Source organism: Humulus lupulus, chromosome 4 (assembly GCF_963169125.1).
Source record: "Humulus lupulus chromosome 4, drHumLupu1.1, whole genome shotgun sequence".
Classification (NCBI taxonomy): domain Eukaryota; kingdom Viridiplantae; phylum Streptophyta; class Magnoliopsida; order Rosales; family Cannabaceae; genus Humulus; species Humulus lupulus.
The window spans coordinates 213167545-213183045 of NC_084796.1; the positions used below are offsets into that span (position 1 = coordinate 213167545).

The window sequence follows — 15501 nt, forward strand, 5'->3', positions numbered from 1 at the left end:
GAAAATTATGATGAAGAAATTGAAGAGGAACAAGAGGTGGTTGATAATGATTCAAAGGTTCAGAACACTCTTTTGGGTAGGCTTGGTTAAGACTTTTATTTTGGCAACTCTTCTGTTAACTGTTCAATATTTTATAGAAGCGTATCATTTCTTTATTTGGTTGCTATCATGCATGTATAATTTTGTTTTGTTTTTGAATGTTTGTTTTCATACACATTCCAGCTTAAACTGTTTTCAAATGACTGCACCTTTTAGGCCTTCTTGCTTGGTAACATAATTATTTTTTTGCACCCTGAAAGTCTGGAACAGACATGATTTTGGTTTAAAAAAATAGAAACATGCCTGGATACTTTAAATTGCAGCTTATAAGAAAGGCAAAAACTATGTTTGGGAGCCTTCCAAAAATAAGAAAAAAAAAACTCCATTGCTATGGATAGAAGATATTGTTTTCAACTTCCCAAAAGATAGAGAGAAACAGTAATAAATGTTATATCAAACACCTTTAGGAATGTGCTATAAATGTAAAGTATTTGTATTTGTGGGTATATGTTTTCAACACAAAGTCCATATATGCATGTATCCAGCAATATGTATTTGAGGAATGAACATGCCTACCTAGGACACAAACACAGCATTTATTGATCAACGAAATAGTTGTAGAATGAGGGAGATCATACATTGCTTTTACGAAAAATAGAGAAGAATATGTACCAGCAGTTTAAGCTTGAGGGCTTTGGCAGTTTTGATGTCTACTGCTAATTGGTCAGCTAATTCTTGCAAGTTTAGGTGTTTGTGTTGAGAAATGATCTAGAATTTATCGCTGAATTAAATTCAATCGTTTTTGTTGATTTATGGTACTATTCTTTTTTTTGTTATTTGGCTGCTATGATGTTGAGTGTATGCTGTTAGGTATTTATTAAGATTTATTTTTTATTATAAGAAACCAGATTGTATTACAAAGAGATGATGGGAAATCATCCGTATTACAGTCTAGCCACTGCCAGCAAAAACTAAGTAAATAAATAAAAGACATGTTTTCAAGAGTTCTTCGCTAAAAATACACAAATAAGAAACAACCAATTAATGAGCTGAAGTATAAACTGGAATTTCCATTGATTACAACTTTAAATGTCAAGTGCAACATCTTCTACAATTTACAAAAAACACAACAATAATCAAACTAATATACCCTCACAATCATCTCTAACATATTGCTCATCTTCCACTACATTATATAACCTAGATTCAGTAACTTCAGACATTATAGGCATGAATTCTTGCTCATCATAATTTTCCATGTCATAAAAACCTCTAGGGGGTGCCCTAATCACTTCAGACATTATAGGCATGAATTCTTGTTCTTTTTTTTTTTAATAAATTAACAATTGTTCTTTAATTAAACACAAAAGGCACTAGCTGCTAGAACATACAAAAAACAAATTCCCAATTTTATGTGTGAACGGGAAGACTAGAGCTAGCTAGTTAGCTTGATCTGTGTATATTCATACAACGATATTGTACTAAAACAATTTTATATATCATCTTCTCCCATACATACATGCTTTAATATTCTCTATATTAATATATCACCAAATTTTTTTTTGTTCTATTGTCAATTGATTATATGCTAAAACCTTGAATTAGTGCAACTCTAATGGTATACATTTCTATATTGGAGCAACAAGCAAAGTATGTGGATGCTTTGGAAATTCTCACTGGGAATTTAGGATCTCTGTTAATGATTGAAGTTGATAAACTACGTATACATGTACTTTAGAAGATTTATTTGCACTGTTTGATGTTTTTGGCTTGTCACCTACTCATGAACTCGTGAATATTGGTTATTACATTACATCTTATGAAGCATATTACATTAAATATTTCATGTTTACAGAGGTTTAAGAAAATGGATAATTAATATAGGGTAATAATATTGATCCTCTAATCTTTTATAGGTGTATACAAAAGGGATACTACTGTTTACAGAGGTTTCAAACTCATTAAAGGAAGTTAAATCCCAATTTGAAGGCTTGTCTTTGGATCTTCAAGGTTCTATAAAAGAATTTTCGGATATTGAGGATATGTTAAAGCAGGAAAGATCAGAAACTAAGATTTTTTGTGTAGTTTGTTAGTTTTAAGGTTATTTATTCATTTTTAAATAGAAGCTAAACTTTGTATGAATCAATGGGATAAAATACAAAGTAAAAGGAACATTTTAATTTCTTTAGTTCTTTTCTTTACTTTCCATAAAAAAAATAAAAAGGAACATGTTAACTTCTTTAGTTCTTTTCTTTATTTTCAATGTATGCATTTGTTTTTCATATGCTAGAACTACCTTTTTTGGTATTCTACAAGACTTGCACTTAATATATAAATTTTAAACAGGAAAATATCTAGAGAATTTTCTCATAAATAGTACTTTTGTTAATGGGATGTTACTCTTTCTTTTGTATTTGGTTTTTGATGTATATATTCAAACTAAAAAATTTTATGTACTAGCCTTGCACTAAAAAATGTTTTACATTTTATTACCCAAGTTTTTGAATTGCAAGAAGCTATTTCTATAATTATTCTAATACATTTCCCCACATGGGTTTCGATTCTACTTTCAAATTTCTATGGTTTTTGAAGTTTATTAGATATACATCAAATAACTAACAGAAAATCAGAAAACATTCCAGCCATATTTATTAATCAACCATCAATCATTATCAATTCAAAATATTCAAACAACACACAAGTTTTCTTCCTTATCTCACCGCAGCACACAAATTTCTCAGAACCTACTTCACTAATACACACAAGTTCTCAACCTTCCGTTATCACCGCAACACACAATAATAATAATCTCAGAACCTACTTCACTATGGATGAATATCTAAGATATTCGAACTCCTCTAACATTTGCAAAGTATTTTAACAAAAATAAAAGAAAACATACCTCTTGCAAACTGCTGCAAATAAAGTTCCCTCCAATTTGAAATCCAATGAAGCCACTAAAATAAAAGAAAAATTACATACCAATTAATAAACTATCAACATCATTCGACCTTTAATTAGGAGTCATCATTAAAAAAAATGAAAACTCTTACAACCTTTAATTAGGAGTCATCATTCGACCTTTAATTAGGAGGCATCCTCCAACTAATTACTACGAACCAATTCCTCTGCCACAACTAAGTAAGCATAAATCATACTAAAGCCCCACCAATATTAGTTTTCAAATTCTCTTATAACATAAAATATAGTTTTCAATACATTTAAGTTATTTACCATATCAATCTATGCAAATAATAAGATTTTTGAACAATTTTAAATCTAACACGCATCTTTAAATAAAACTCACTTGCTAGAATGCTACTAAGACTCTTCTCAACTGCTTTTCCAAGATTATCATTGTTTGCATAATCCATTTCCACTCTTTTCATCTCCCAAAATCTATTTTAAAAATAATAAGAAAAAAGAAATCATTCCTTTTAAATCGAAGTCAATAATATTAAGTGAACTGATCTAAAAGCATGTTGCTTCATGCATTTTAATTTCTCATTAAGACCTGGCTAAAAGCAATCAATACAAAATATTATATAACCACTATGTCAAAAAGCAATCAGTTGAATATTTATATTAGATGAAATTAACGCATAAATGATCAACTCTTAATAATAGACCCATTCTAAAGATACTTTCATCTTTTACCAAAACATTGTCGGAATCACAAATTGTTAAGTGCTTATAGTAACTCTTAAAAAACCATATTAATTATCAAAAGTATCAAAGAAAGAAGCCTAAATAATATAAATTTGCATATAGATATAGACCTATTCTGTAAAATTATTACTAGGCAGCCACAGAAACGCTCAATGGATTCCTTCCATCCTTGTTATTAATATAAATTAAATTATAAAATAAAGTTGCTAAATACCTTCTCATCCCTCTTAGTTCAAAAACAACTTTAGAATAGAGGAAAAGCTGGAAGGAATAAAAGAACTCAAGAAAATAAAAGGTCAAACAAGAAACTAGAATACACTGAAGCCATATATTATATTAACTCAATGACTAAGAAACAAAAGAAAAAACTAAGTTGAGTACATACCATGTTGAGTAATTGGAGATAAGCACTTGGTCATTATCAAATGAGGATGGCAGGTTTCAATAATTTCATAATTTGCTTGCATATGGAAACAAATTTTCAATTATCAAATGGCCAAAATCTCACAATCCAATTTGGTTGTATCCTCAATTAGACAAGTGCCAATGATCTCCATTTCATCATTACAAAAAAATACATAAAGGTAGTGTCCAAAAAATAGTATTTCAGGCAAAAAGATAACTAATAAAATAGAAGAACAAATTTACTAAACATAAAAATGAAAGGATCAAGCAGAGTACACACCTCTGTTTCTATCTGAAGAGACATGAAAGAAGTGACAAGAGACTTTGCATTTGGTCTCTCACGTGCTTCATACTGCAAACAGCGGGAAGCTAAACACACAAGTTCAGTTCCATCATCATTTGAAAAATTACCCTTTAGAGCAGAATTCATAAGCATCAGAAAATTCTTGCCACGAATTAGATCAAGTGCCTGCAAACAATATAAACCAACAATGTGGATCCAACTTATTATCCAGTTAAAACTAGAGATATGTGCTTATGAACGTATGTACATATATTTACTAGTAGTAGTAAGAATAAAGTGTGAACTCACATGACTAGGGGTATATGTTTTCCACTCAGAAGATCCAACACCAACATTCCAAAGCTGTAAACCACACTTTCTGGTGTCACTCTACCTGTCAACAAAGAATTGAATCGTATAATGTATATATCATATTGCTACCAGACTAAATTCTCTCAGCTTCATAAAAAAAATATTTTATACTCGTCAGCCAAAGATATCATGAGGAAAATAGTACATCAATGCTTTTTCCATCAACATAATTTTTCTTGGAATTTCCATGACTAAAGTCATGAAGAAATGGCTCTTCAGTTGCAAATATCTAACATAGTGATGCCCGTTCAATGATAATCCACATTAAAAGAACACATTATTTCACTTATTCAAGCAAACAAAAATACCAGTTCTCAGGTACTCCGGAGGAGTGAATGCTAAGTTTGTACCGTAACTCTTGCCGTCCCTGCTATTCTTCATGAGGCCAAAGCAGGATAGTCTGGGATTTCCATCCTGATAATTGATCATAGCCAACTCAATAGTAAATTATTTTAATTAAATGTGTTAAATAAAAATAAAAACTATATATCAAAGAAACCATTGTTACCTGATCAAATAAAACCCTGTAGGCATTGAGATCGTGATACAATGCACGCCCTTTGCTGCTACAGTATTCCAGAGCTTGTGTCAGATGCAAAGCCACCCTCAATCTCATGGCCCATTTCACTGGTTGAGCATCCCCTATAACAGTGCAATCATAAGAAACAAACTATCCAAAAAAAAAGTCACAAATCATTCTTAGCTAAATTCAATTCAATTGAGTCGTGAATGAACATTAGAGGTTTATTTGAGAGAAGAAATATCAATTCATAAGCACTACTTTCCATCAATAGCACTTCCAAATGATAAACAAGCAAGTACTTGGGCAATCAAGGCAATTAAATACCAATATTTCACTTTTAAGTCCCATGAAAAACCTTTTAACAACAAAGATCTTGAATGAAACATCAATTTTATTCAGTCTTAGTCATTTTGAACAAGTCAAAAACCTACAATGCATTTTTCAACCAAACAATAACCAAATACATCTTCCCAGCTTCACTTTCAGTTATTTTAGCTTTATTTAATAAATTGTCACCCATAAAAAGGAAACGAAACGGAAGTATGTACAAACATATACATATATATATATATGTACGCCCTGGTTTTCCCACGGGCTGGTTAGCAAGCCGAGCTGCTGACTAATCGTAGTTATCTCATGAACTCCCCTAAGACTGGAGCTTCTGTCGTTAGCTCGAGGAAGACCAAAGGGCTCCCCTCCATTGTCCAAGACTGGAGCAGGTCCCCTGAAGGCCGAAGGTCGAGTCCAGCATGCAGCTCGGGGTACGAGCTGGATATGGGGGTGTGACCCCTTGAGAAGTAAACACACGCAAGGTAAACATGCATATATCAGGCATCACGTGTCTGATATCCCCCTGACTTCTCGGACACGCAGCAGGAACGTGCGTGTTCAGACACCCACGGTGGGGTTGGGCCGTGCGGCCCATTACTTCCTTACCTATTGATTTGACCACACTTATGTGTCAGGTTTAGGAATTAATCATGAATGTCACATAATTGATACGACAAGTAAGAAGGTCATGGGATGACCTCCCTACCAACTTCCAGGTGCCTTCTCCAATAAATATGGAGACCCTGTGAGTTGATAGGGGTTGGAAAAATAATCTCTTGTAAGAAATACTTTGTAACCAAATACTCAGTACAGATCAATAATATTGACTAGTGGAGTAGAAGGATTTTAACCTTCGAACCACTTAAAAACCGTGTCTTGAGTCACCCCTTTCGCCCTCTAAGATCATATATCTGTTTTGGTTCACATTTAGCACTAATCCTTTTCTCTCATTCTCTTAATTACCTGTTGGCGAAGAACCGCGTCAACAATATATATAAAGAAATAAAGTAACTTACAGTGAAAAAGATGCTTAGCGAGAGTTTCATGGGGCATAAAATCGGCCACCAGCAACCTCTCATCTCCTTCGCAGCAACACCCAATCAGATTGGCTAATCGCTCACTTCTTAGACTCCCAACTGACCTAGCTTCTTAAATAAAACATATGAGATGTTTGAGAAAAAGAAACCCTTTACCACGCAACCTCACATGAACCCAATGGCCCAGAAAAATGGCACGACAGATGACCCCAATGTAAGACAGCACCTGTGAACACAGACTCCTCACCCACGGAGAGCAGGAACCCAAGGGCTGCAAATTGGAGGGCAGAGGGATGAATCATATGGTATCGTTCCTTAAAAAAGATGTAAGCCGAGGAGAGAAACGAACCTGAGATAGTGGGCATGAGGCAGAGATAGATCTCTGGAAGGCGTGACTTCGTGAGGCGTGACTTCGTGAGGCGTGACTTCTTGAGGCAGAGAAAGAACTCGGGAGGCAGAGAAGCTCCACTCTGGAGCGCAACTTCGTGAGGCGGAGAAAGAGTTCCACTCTGGAGCGTGCCTTCGTGAGGCAGAGATGAGTTGAGAAGACTTCGTGAGGCGGAGAGACGAGACGAGAGTGAGAGATGGAGACTTCGTGAGGCGGAGAGACGAGACGAGAGTGAGACTTTGTGAGGCGGAGAGGGCGGAGAGACGAGACGAGAGTGAGACTTCGTGAGACGGAGAGGGCGGAGAGACGAGACGAGAGTGAGAGATGGAGGCTGAGAGAAATTTTTCGGGTAACTTAGATTTAGGGAATTTGGCAGATGAGTCTAAAAAAAAAAATTCATTTTGGCGCCTGAGGTTTATTCATATGGCGCCAAAATATAATGTTCCGTGTGTTTTTAATCACCCACCATTAATAGCACTTCTAAATATATGCTATTTTTTAATGTAATATATACTACAAATTGTTGTAGTGAACCATGGCTATTGCGAGCTCAGAACATATTCAAGGCTACACACCCTCGAGCTTTTAAGGTCGGTATTTACAGCAAAGCGGTCTGACTGAAGGATCATATGACGACCATGCATATTTCGAGCTTACATCTAACGAGCCTAGATTTCGGGATCTTAACTTCTCATGTTCGAACTCTGGGTGTAACTAGGACGACGAACTGAGTTGCAGAGTTCTACAACAATTGGGCAACGTCCTCAACTTCAACCTAGATCTAGGCATAAACAATTTGTTTTCTTGTTCTTGCAATTCGTATAAACTTGTTTGAAATGAGATTGTTATGATTTTCTTGTTTTTTTATTCTTTGGTTGATGTTTCAGTGAATCAATTGTAGAGTTAGTGTTGAAATTTGACTTGGAATTTGTATAAACTTGTTTAAACTGGTATTGTTGTGATATTAGGGTTTCAAATGGGGTTGTCATGGGCCTTAGACAGATGTGTTTCAGGAGATCGGGGGAGATGAAGGAGTTGAAGAGTCTGGGTTCTATTAGCCCACAGACCAACAAGGTGTTTCAATTCTATGTGGTCGAGGGAAATGGAGTCGGGAAAGCAGGAGTGTGAGAGGTTGAAGACGACCTTTTTTTTGGGTTTTGGTAATATCAATGAAATGTGGGGTTTGGGTCTGGGATGAATAGCAAAGAAGAAGAAAAAGAAGAAGAAGAAGAAGAAGAAGAAGAAGAAGTAGATGATGATGATGATGATGATGATGGTCTGATATTTGAGTTAGGGGAAGAAGAAGATGAACATGAGGTATGATATTTGAGATTAGGGGAAGAAGAAGATGAACATGAGGTATGGGAAAATGAAGAAGATGAATAAAGAGAAGGGACAAAGAAGAGCATTATTTAAAAAAAAAAAAGAAGTCTAAATATGATTATTTTTAATTTTAGTTTTATGTTTAATTTAATATGAGTTTTTAAAATATTTTCTCATAAAGTTTTATGATAATATAAGAATTAAAATTAGTTTAAATTTATTTTTAAATACATAAAATAAAATTTGATTATTTTTAAATATTATTGGATTTTTTTAATTTGAAATAATTTTCATTTATTTTTAAATGATTTTTTAAAATATTTAAATAAATTTAAAATTATGGGACTGATTAGGTGTAGCCATGTAGGTTCTGGCAGACTTAACGACCTAGTGACCAACTAGTGCACCAAATCATTAATGGTATGTATTATTGCCGCCAAGTTTTTAACATAGGCATTTTAGTGTAACAAATTCAACTACATAGGTATTATTACTGCAAATTTTCCTTCATTCAATCGGCATACTACCCGAGCAGGTTCAGACTTTGAGTAATTTGCATCTAAACTTCGAATATCAACAAGCTATCACAACATAAATTTTGTGACTAAAATGTCAATTTTATTATAAAAAAGTATTACTTGTTATTAAAATATATTTGTGACTAAAAATTACAAGTTATCACTAATATAGTTTTAGTTACAATTTATTGTATATATTAATAAAATTTGTTGTGATTAAAAATACATTTAGTCACAACAAATTATAATATTTTAGTGAGGACATACATATAATATTATTATTAGTGTCAAAAAAATTTCAGTGTTTATTCACAAATTTTATTGGGACTAAAATTAAGATTTTTTTGTAGTGAGATCTTGCTATAGAAAAAACATTTTATTTTCAACCTTATATTTTAAAAATTCAATGCAAAACTAATTATATAACATATGGGTGTATTAAACCTAATTTAACGGTCAGTTTTACCAGCGAGAGGATCTTATATGTAGCTATTGAACCTGTTCTAGCTTGCATTATTAATTCTTATGTTTTTATAGTTCCGACGTCACCTTACCTTTATTCTTACGTTGTTGTGTCAACAAATATTTCATACTCATTATATAATGTTTACATTTTTTTTATACAAATATATAAATAGTCATCTAAGTCTACTCTATGTCAATGTATGTACCCTAGCATTCAACATACAATCCAGTTACATATTCTTTCAATAATTTTTCTACATAATCAACGTGATAAATTTACCACAAACGGTCATTTATTTGTTTTACTCCCCATTTCATCATTTATTTTGAAAAGCGATAATACTTACAAAAATTATGTTCATATTTAGCTAGGCTCATAAAAATGTTTCTTGGCTTTAGTTATCATTGTCTTGTAGCTCAAGATTCCGACGTTAACAAGACAAATAAAAAGGTTGAAAAACTCCATCTTTTGCAGCTGATGTTCTCATTTATTATCTGTTTTTTTTTCTGAGTTTCTGCAAAATGGGTGTCATCCATTGTTGAATTTCCACAAGAGTTTTGAGCTGTTTTCATATTCTTTTCCTCTCGAACATGTAAAGTAAAAAAGCTGACTTCATCTTTAACTAAAACGGGCCCCATATCGTTAAAGTCTAGCTTAAAGAGAAGCAAGCACCAATGTCCTACTTCTTTTACTTCTTTTGAAAAATCTTGGCAACAGAGATTAAGAATATACCACATTATTAAAAGCACCTAATTAAAGTTATTATACATATTCTTTGTTTGTGTATTCAAACTCGTATTGAGATTTTCAGATAACAAAAGTTTTTTTTGGATAACGTATTCGAAGAGAAAAAGAAAAGAAGAAAACAATTCTTCTTGAAATGATTGAATGAGTAATAGTAAATTATTATAAGTGTGACTGGTGATTTTGGTCAGTGCATGAGTGAGTGACTGCACATGTGCGGCCCATGAAACGAGCTACTTTTTGACTCTTGGGGTTTCTTGGTGGGTCCCCATTCTTTGACTAAACCATGACTGTGATCCTCTTGGTCTTGTATTGGGGTTTGGGTTTGGAGTTCCTATAGACACTCCTATATAGCTTCTTTTCTTGCCTTTTCAATTCATTGATATATGACCCATATGGACGTATTATCCAAATATCGTTCATGAAAATTGAAACCATCAATTATATATATGCTTTTGCCAAAGTCAATAATCAACACATTTTAGTAAACTAAACTTATCCGTATGTTTGTTATACCATAAAAGTGTTTCATTAATATGATTTAGATTAAAATAGATCCTCTAATTTTTGTGCGTCAATCATGTCTAACCAATACATTTAAAAAAAAAAATCAACTCTAACCAACTAATACATGTTGTATCATTTAGAATTGGTAATTAATATATGATCTGTAATAATACTTTTTTTTTTTAAGATTATACGATTAGCCAACCAGTTTTGTCATTGTGTCCTTTGAAGACTATAAGATTATGAAATGATTGGCGCATAGAAATCTTTGATTACGTAAAATGAGAATATTATCAAACTTTTTTATTAGATATTTATACAGCATCTTATTAATAATTTTGCATACAACTTAGAACACTATAAATAATTAAAGAATATAAAAAACATACCTGATTCAGCCATAGAGAATACATAAATTGTTAGTGCAATACTAACCAACTAAGCCTTCCTCCTAAGACCTCTATTTCTGAAACAGATTATCAGACTACTGAATAGCGATGAGACTATTTATATATATAGAGTTAGGGAGTTGACTTAGCTTATATTAACCTAGTTGGACTGAGCTCCTTCATCAAATGCTTCAGTTAACTAGAAAGCACACATTTCTGCATCAACTAGACTACTATATATACTAAGCCCATAAATAAGATATTACTAAAATTAAATGAGCTAGATCAGCAAATAACTATTTATCAACTCATATTTTATAAACACATGAAAATAAATAATGTAAGCCAAAATAAATGTCTAACATTCTCTCACTTGGGCTACATTAATTTTGTAATACATATATATATTAAAATAATTTTATTTATAAACGACTCATAGGTTGAGGAATAAGAAAAATATTGTGGCCACTTTTAAAAACAATAGTTCTTTGAAAGTATCTAAAACAATCGGTCCAATTTAATCCTTGATATTGAACTTTGATTATCAATTTGCTTCCCAATCAACAAAAACCATTCATAAATACAAATATCAAAGTATTAAATCGACATGGTCAATAAGTCTAGTAGTGTGGTAAGAGAATATGTCCAACATGTGATTAGTTATATAACATAATCTCTTTATCAGTCCTCATTTCATTGATACCATGATGCCTAATAAATAAGCTAGTGAAATAACCAAAACCCTGCTTAATAAATAAGTCAGTGTTATATCATTAACAGTGCATAAAACAATATGATATCCACGCCATTAAGCAAATAAACTTAAATGATGATAACAACAATATTATGAACAACATGCTTTCAACTCAACATTCTTAAGAATATAACAAAACATAAATGAAAGCATAATTATTCATTGGTCAAAAGAAACCAAAAAAACAAACTTTGTAGTTCATAAGTTCAATAAAGAAATTACAAATAATCATAATTCCTGGTGGATAATGTAACGCCCTGGATAGCCAAGACCATTACACTGTGTGTTTATAAATGTGCAAGACTTACTAATGAAGTCGTTTATTTAGAAACGTGTTACCAAAACTATAATAGAGCTAGGGTTAAAAGATTTTGGATACAAAAGTCACATTTCATATAATTTAACATTTTGTACATGGGATCCCAAAAGAAATAGAGTTTAAAAGACAGTTTACAAAATTCCAGGTTATAAACATGTACTGGCCACTCTAAGGGCAAAACAGACACTTAGGCTTCTTCTGTCCTGTATCACTCATTGGCCATGGTGGCCGATCAGATGACTATGTACATTCAGCCACAAAGCTCACCCACTCAGGACTGGTCCCCCCTGCCCTTGCCTTTACCTGCACCACGTAGCACCCGTGAGCCAAGGCCCATCAAGAAACCATAATACAGTGTAATAGCAATAAACGACAGTCAGATATATATAACAAGTCATACAACTCACATAAGCAGTGATATCCACTTCAAACCAATAACCAGTTATTCAGATAACAAACTCATCACAATCATTAATTAAACAACATTAAACATATCATGCCAAAACACAGGGTCGGCGCCCTTAGGCTGCACACTCTAATTACCCCACTGACTCCGGCTCGCTTAGGCCAAGTTCAACGATTATATATTTAACCTCAGCTACCAGTGGCCGAGCCTCGTCTTGTGCGCAAATATTGATTCCGGCACTCTTAGGCCATTTATTGCATGTCCCATGACATAATACCATCTCGTGACATCACATATAAATATAGGGAGCTCTTAGTCCAAACACTAACACATAACTGGGTGCAGTTTCTTACCTTTGATTCCGAGTGCTTTAATTACTTGAAACGATCCTCGAGCACGATCCCGACCAAGCCCTAGTGTTCACCTAGTCACAAATGTAACATAGAATCCTCATTAAACTTCAATTCTGAAACCTAACCTCAGGACCAATCCCGAGCCCTCGGGAAGCCTTAATTCCACCAAATGGGGTGGTGGAATCAAACCCCGAGCCCTTGGGCAAAAACCATAAGAAATAACCTAAAAATCCACTTCTAAAGGCGGGTAGCACTACAGCGCTACAAGCAGAGCCAAAAGCCCCCAGAATATCCAAGCCTAGCGCTGTAGCGCCCTAAGGCTAGCGCTACAACGCTAGTCACAGAACCTTTAGCACTCTGATTTTCTTCCTTCGATTTTCCCCGAGCCAAACCTCTATAGAACCCCTCCAAACCTCAACCATACACCAATTTAGCCTACCATCATCTACATCTCACCCCACATAACCCAACAACCTAAAACTTAGCCACATGCACCATCAAACAAAGAAATCAAGAATTGAACTCAAGAACTCATAAACTCATCAGTAGAAACCAGAACTAACCCAGCAACTTAGATGATCAAGCTCAGAATTTTCTTACCTTTGATGGGGGATTTGACCCTAGGTTGCCCTTAGTATCCTTCTAGCCTTAAGTTCCACAATTCTTCAAGCTTAATTCTCTTAACTTCCATCCAAAACTCAAGTTTAGAAATCCATTCCAACAAAACTCAGAAACTCAAGAACAATCTTTAAACTTTACCTTAATTGAGTGACTAACTCCTGCTGAATCCTCAAGCTTTATCAGGGACCCTAGCCCCAAGCTCCAGCCCAAGCTTTCCTGAGTTAATGCTCCAAAATTCCTCAAGAGATGGTGAAGAATAGCCTAAACCGAGAGAGAGAAAGAGGTTAGCTTAACAGTTATGTTTTCCTTTTCTCTTCCTTTTTCCTTCAGCTTCCACTATGTTCTACAAATCCCACTAAGTGCTAAAAGGTAGATTAATACCTATCTCTTTTTAAACCAAATGACCATTTTTCCCTCCCACTTAAATCCTAAACCTTTAATCCTTCCAAGGGCATTTTGGTCATCTGTTCCCAATTCCTGTTAATTCCTCGAATGTCCCTAATGTTTACCCAAAAACAGCTATTGATGATGTGGCAAGGATTTCTCACACGTGGATGACACGTGGTAGAATTGAAATAAAGCGGTGATGTTCGGTTATCGACCAATTACACATTGCTTCATCAAGACTGACTATTAGGTACGACCAGGATGGTCGTATGATTCAGTTTATTCTCTTATAAGATTGTGATCTTGTAATAATTACGTTGATTATTTCATCTTTATTACCTTGATACTCAGATATTAAGGAGAGTTAAGGCCCAATGGCCCATGTAACCCTCCTTGAGCCTATAAATATGCATGAAATAGCTCAAGGAGGGGACTTTTGATCTTTTGAATCTTTTTCCTGAATATTGAGAGAGAGAGAGAGAGAGAGAGAGAGAGAGAGAGAGAGAGAGAGAGCCTATAGTGCGATTATCGATCGTCTTATTGTAATTCTCTCGAGATTTGTGAAACTCAAGAACCCTAGTTCTTTGATCACGATATTGGGATTCAATATTAATAATAGCACTAAGTGGACGTAGGTCATTACCATCCATTAGGGCCTAACCACTATAAATTGTTGGTGTTTCTTCTTTACCATTAGATTAAACTCTTAATTGTCGTTTCTTTTCCTGTCGTATTTTTGACTCCGTATCGTTGGCCAAATTGAGGGTCAACATTTTGGTGCTTTCATTGAGAGATTGATAAAAAAACTGTAAGAAAATCTAATGGCGAAGACATCTAAGAGAGCTGGACAGACTGCTGGCGCTGCATCATCCCAACGTCCTCCCCCAAATGTGGCTGAGAATGAACCACATTTAGAGTTTGAAGAGGAGGAGTTAGATTTGGAAACACTGAGGGCAACACTGGGGGTGTTGTAGGACGAGTTGGCTAATCTGAGGGCCAATTAGGAGAATGTTGCGGAGACAATGGCGCTGCAGCAGAGATAAATTGAACGCCAGTGCCAAGAGCTGAGTAAGCAGCAAGCGGACATGGACCATCGGCAAAGGGATGCCATGGCTGCTCTCGAAGCAACCATCCAGTTGGCTCGGAGTCAGGCTGTGCCAGCCTCAGCAAGATCAGCCACCGAGTGCGCCGCCTCAGAGAGCTCCTAATCCTAGTCCTCCGATCTAGCTAGCAAACCCTCAAAGGCCGGAGCAGCCACCTGTGGCTCAGGATGATGTCCCAGCTAGGGATCCTGAGCAGCAACCTCCATCTTAGGCTGGTCGAGGAAATCCCCAGCGCCCGAGGCAGAATAGGGCCGGGCAGTCGCCCCGCAGCCCTAGACGCCCAGAGGACGAAGAGCCAAATCCACTGAACAGGGGACAACATCCTTCTGCCAATAGAAGGAACAACGAGTCAGGCTCCGCGGTCAGGGCCCCCCCACGGCATAATAATGCCCAGGGACCCAACGACCAATGCAGGCCTCCCCCTGGCGCTCGGGAAATGCCAGCCCGAGGAGGAAATAGTGTGAACATCCAGTCACGCCATAGTCAGCCACAGTTTAGAGATGGTCATGACTATAATTAAGCCGATTCCGGTAGAGGAAATGCTGGTCGGAGGAATGAGGAAAGA

The 15501-nt window shown here is 35.1% G+C and overlaps 1 protein-coding gene across 1 annotated transcript; it reads right to left on the reverse strand.

Moving 5' to 3' along the window:
• Nucleotides 1-1124: 1124 nt before the first annotated feature.
• Nucleotides 1125-6689, reverse strand: LOC133832865 (serine/threonine-protein kinase BSK5-like). The gene is made up of 8 exons (XM_062263147.1): nucleotides 6638-6689; nucleotides 5277-5410; nucleotides 5077-5182; nucleotides 4711-4790; nucleotides 4394-4582; nucleotides 3923-3969; nucleotides 3347-3438; nucleotides 1125-1147 (listed from the first exon to the last, which is right to left on the reverse strand). Exons 1-8 carry the CDS (start codon nucleotides 6672-6674, stop codon nucleotides 1125-1127), a joined length of 708 nt encoding a protein of 235 aa, XP_062119131.1. The 5' UTR covers nucleotides 6675-6689.
• Nucleotides 6690-15501: the final 8812 nt, after the last annotated feature.

Coding starts and splice junctions, on each gene's coding strand:
- LOC133832865 (XM_062263147.1), bottom strand. CDS start 6,674: ATGCCCCATGAAACTCTCGCTAAGCATCTTTTTCACT. Junction 5,411..6,637: donor CGCTAAGCATCTTTTTCACT/GTAAGTTACTTT, acceptor GCACTGTTATAG/GGGATGCTCAACCAGTGAAA. Junction 1,148..3,346: donor TCTTAGTAGCATTCTAGCAA/GTGAGTTTTATT, acceptor TGTAAATTGTAG/AAGATGTTGCACTTGACATT.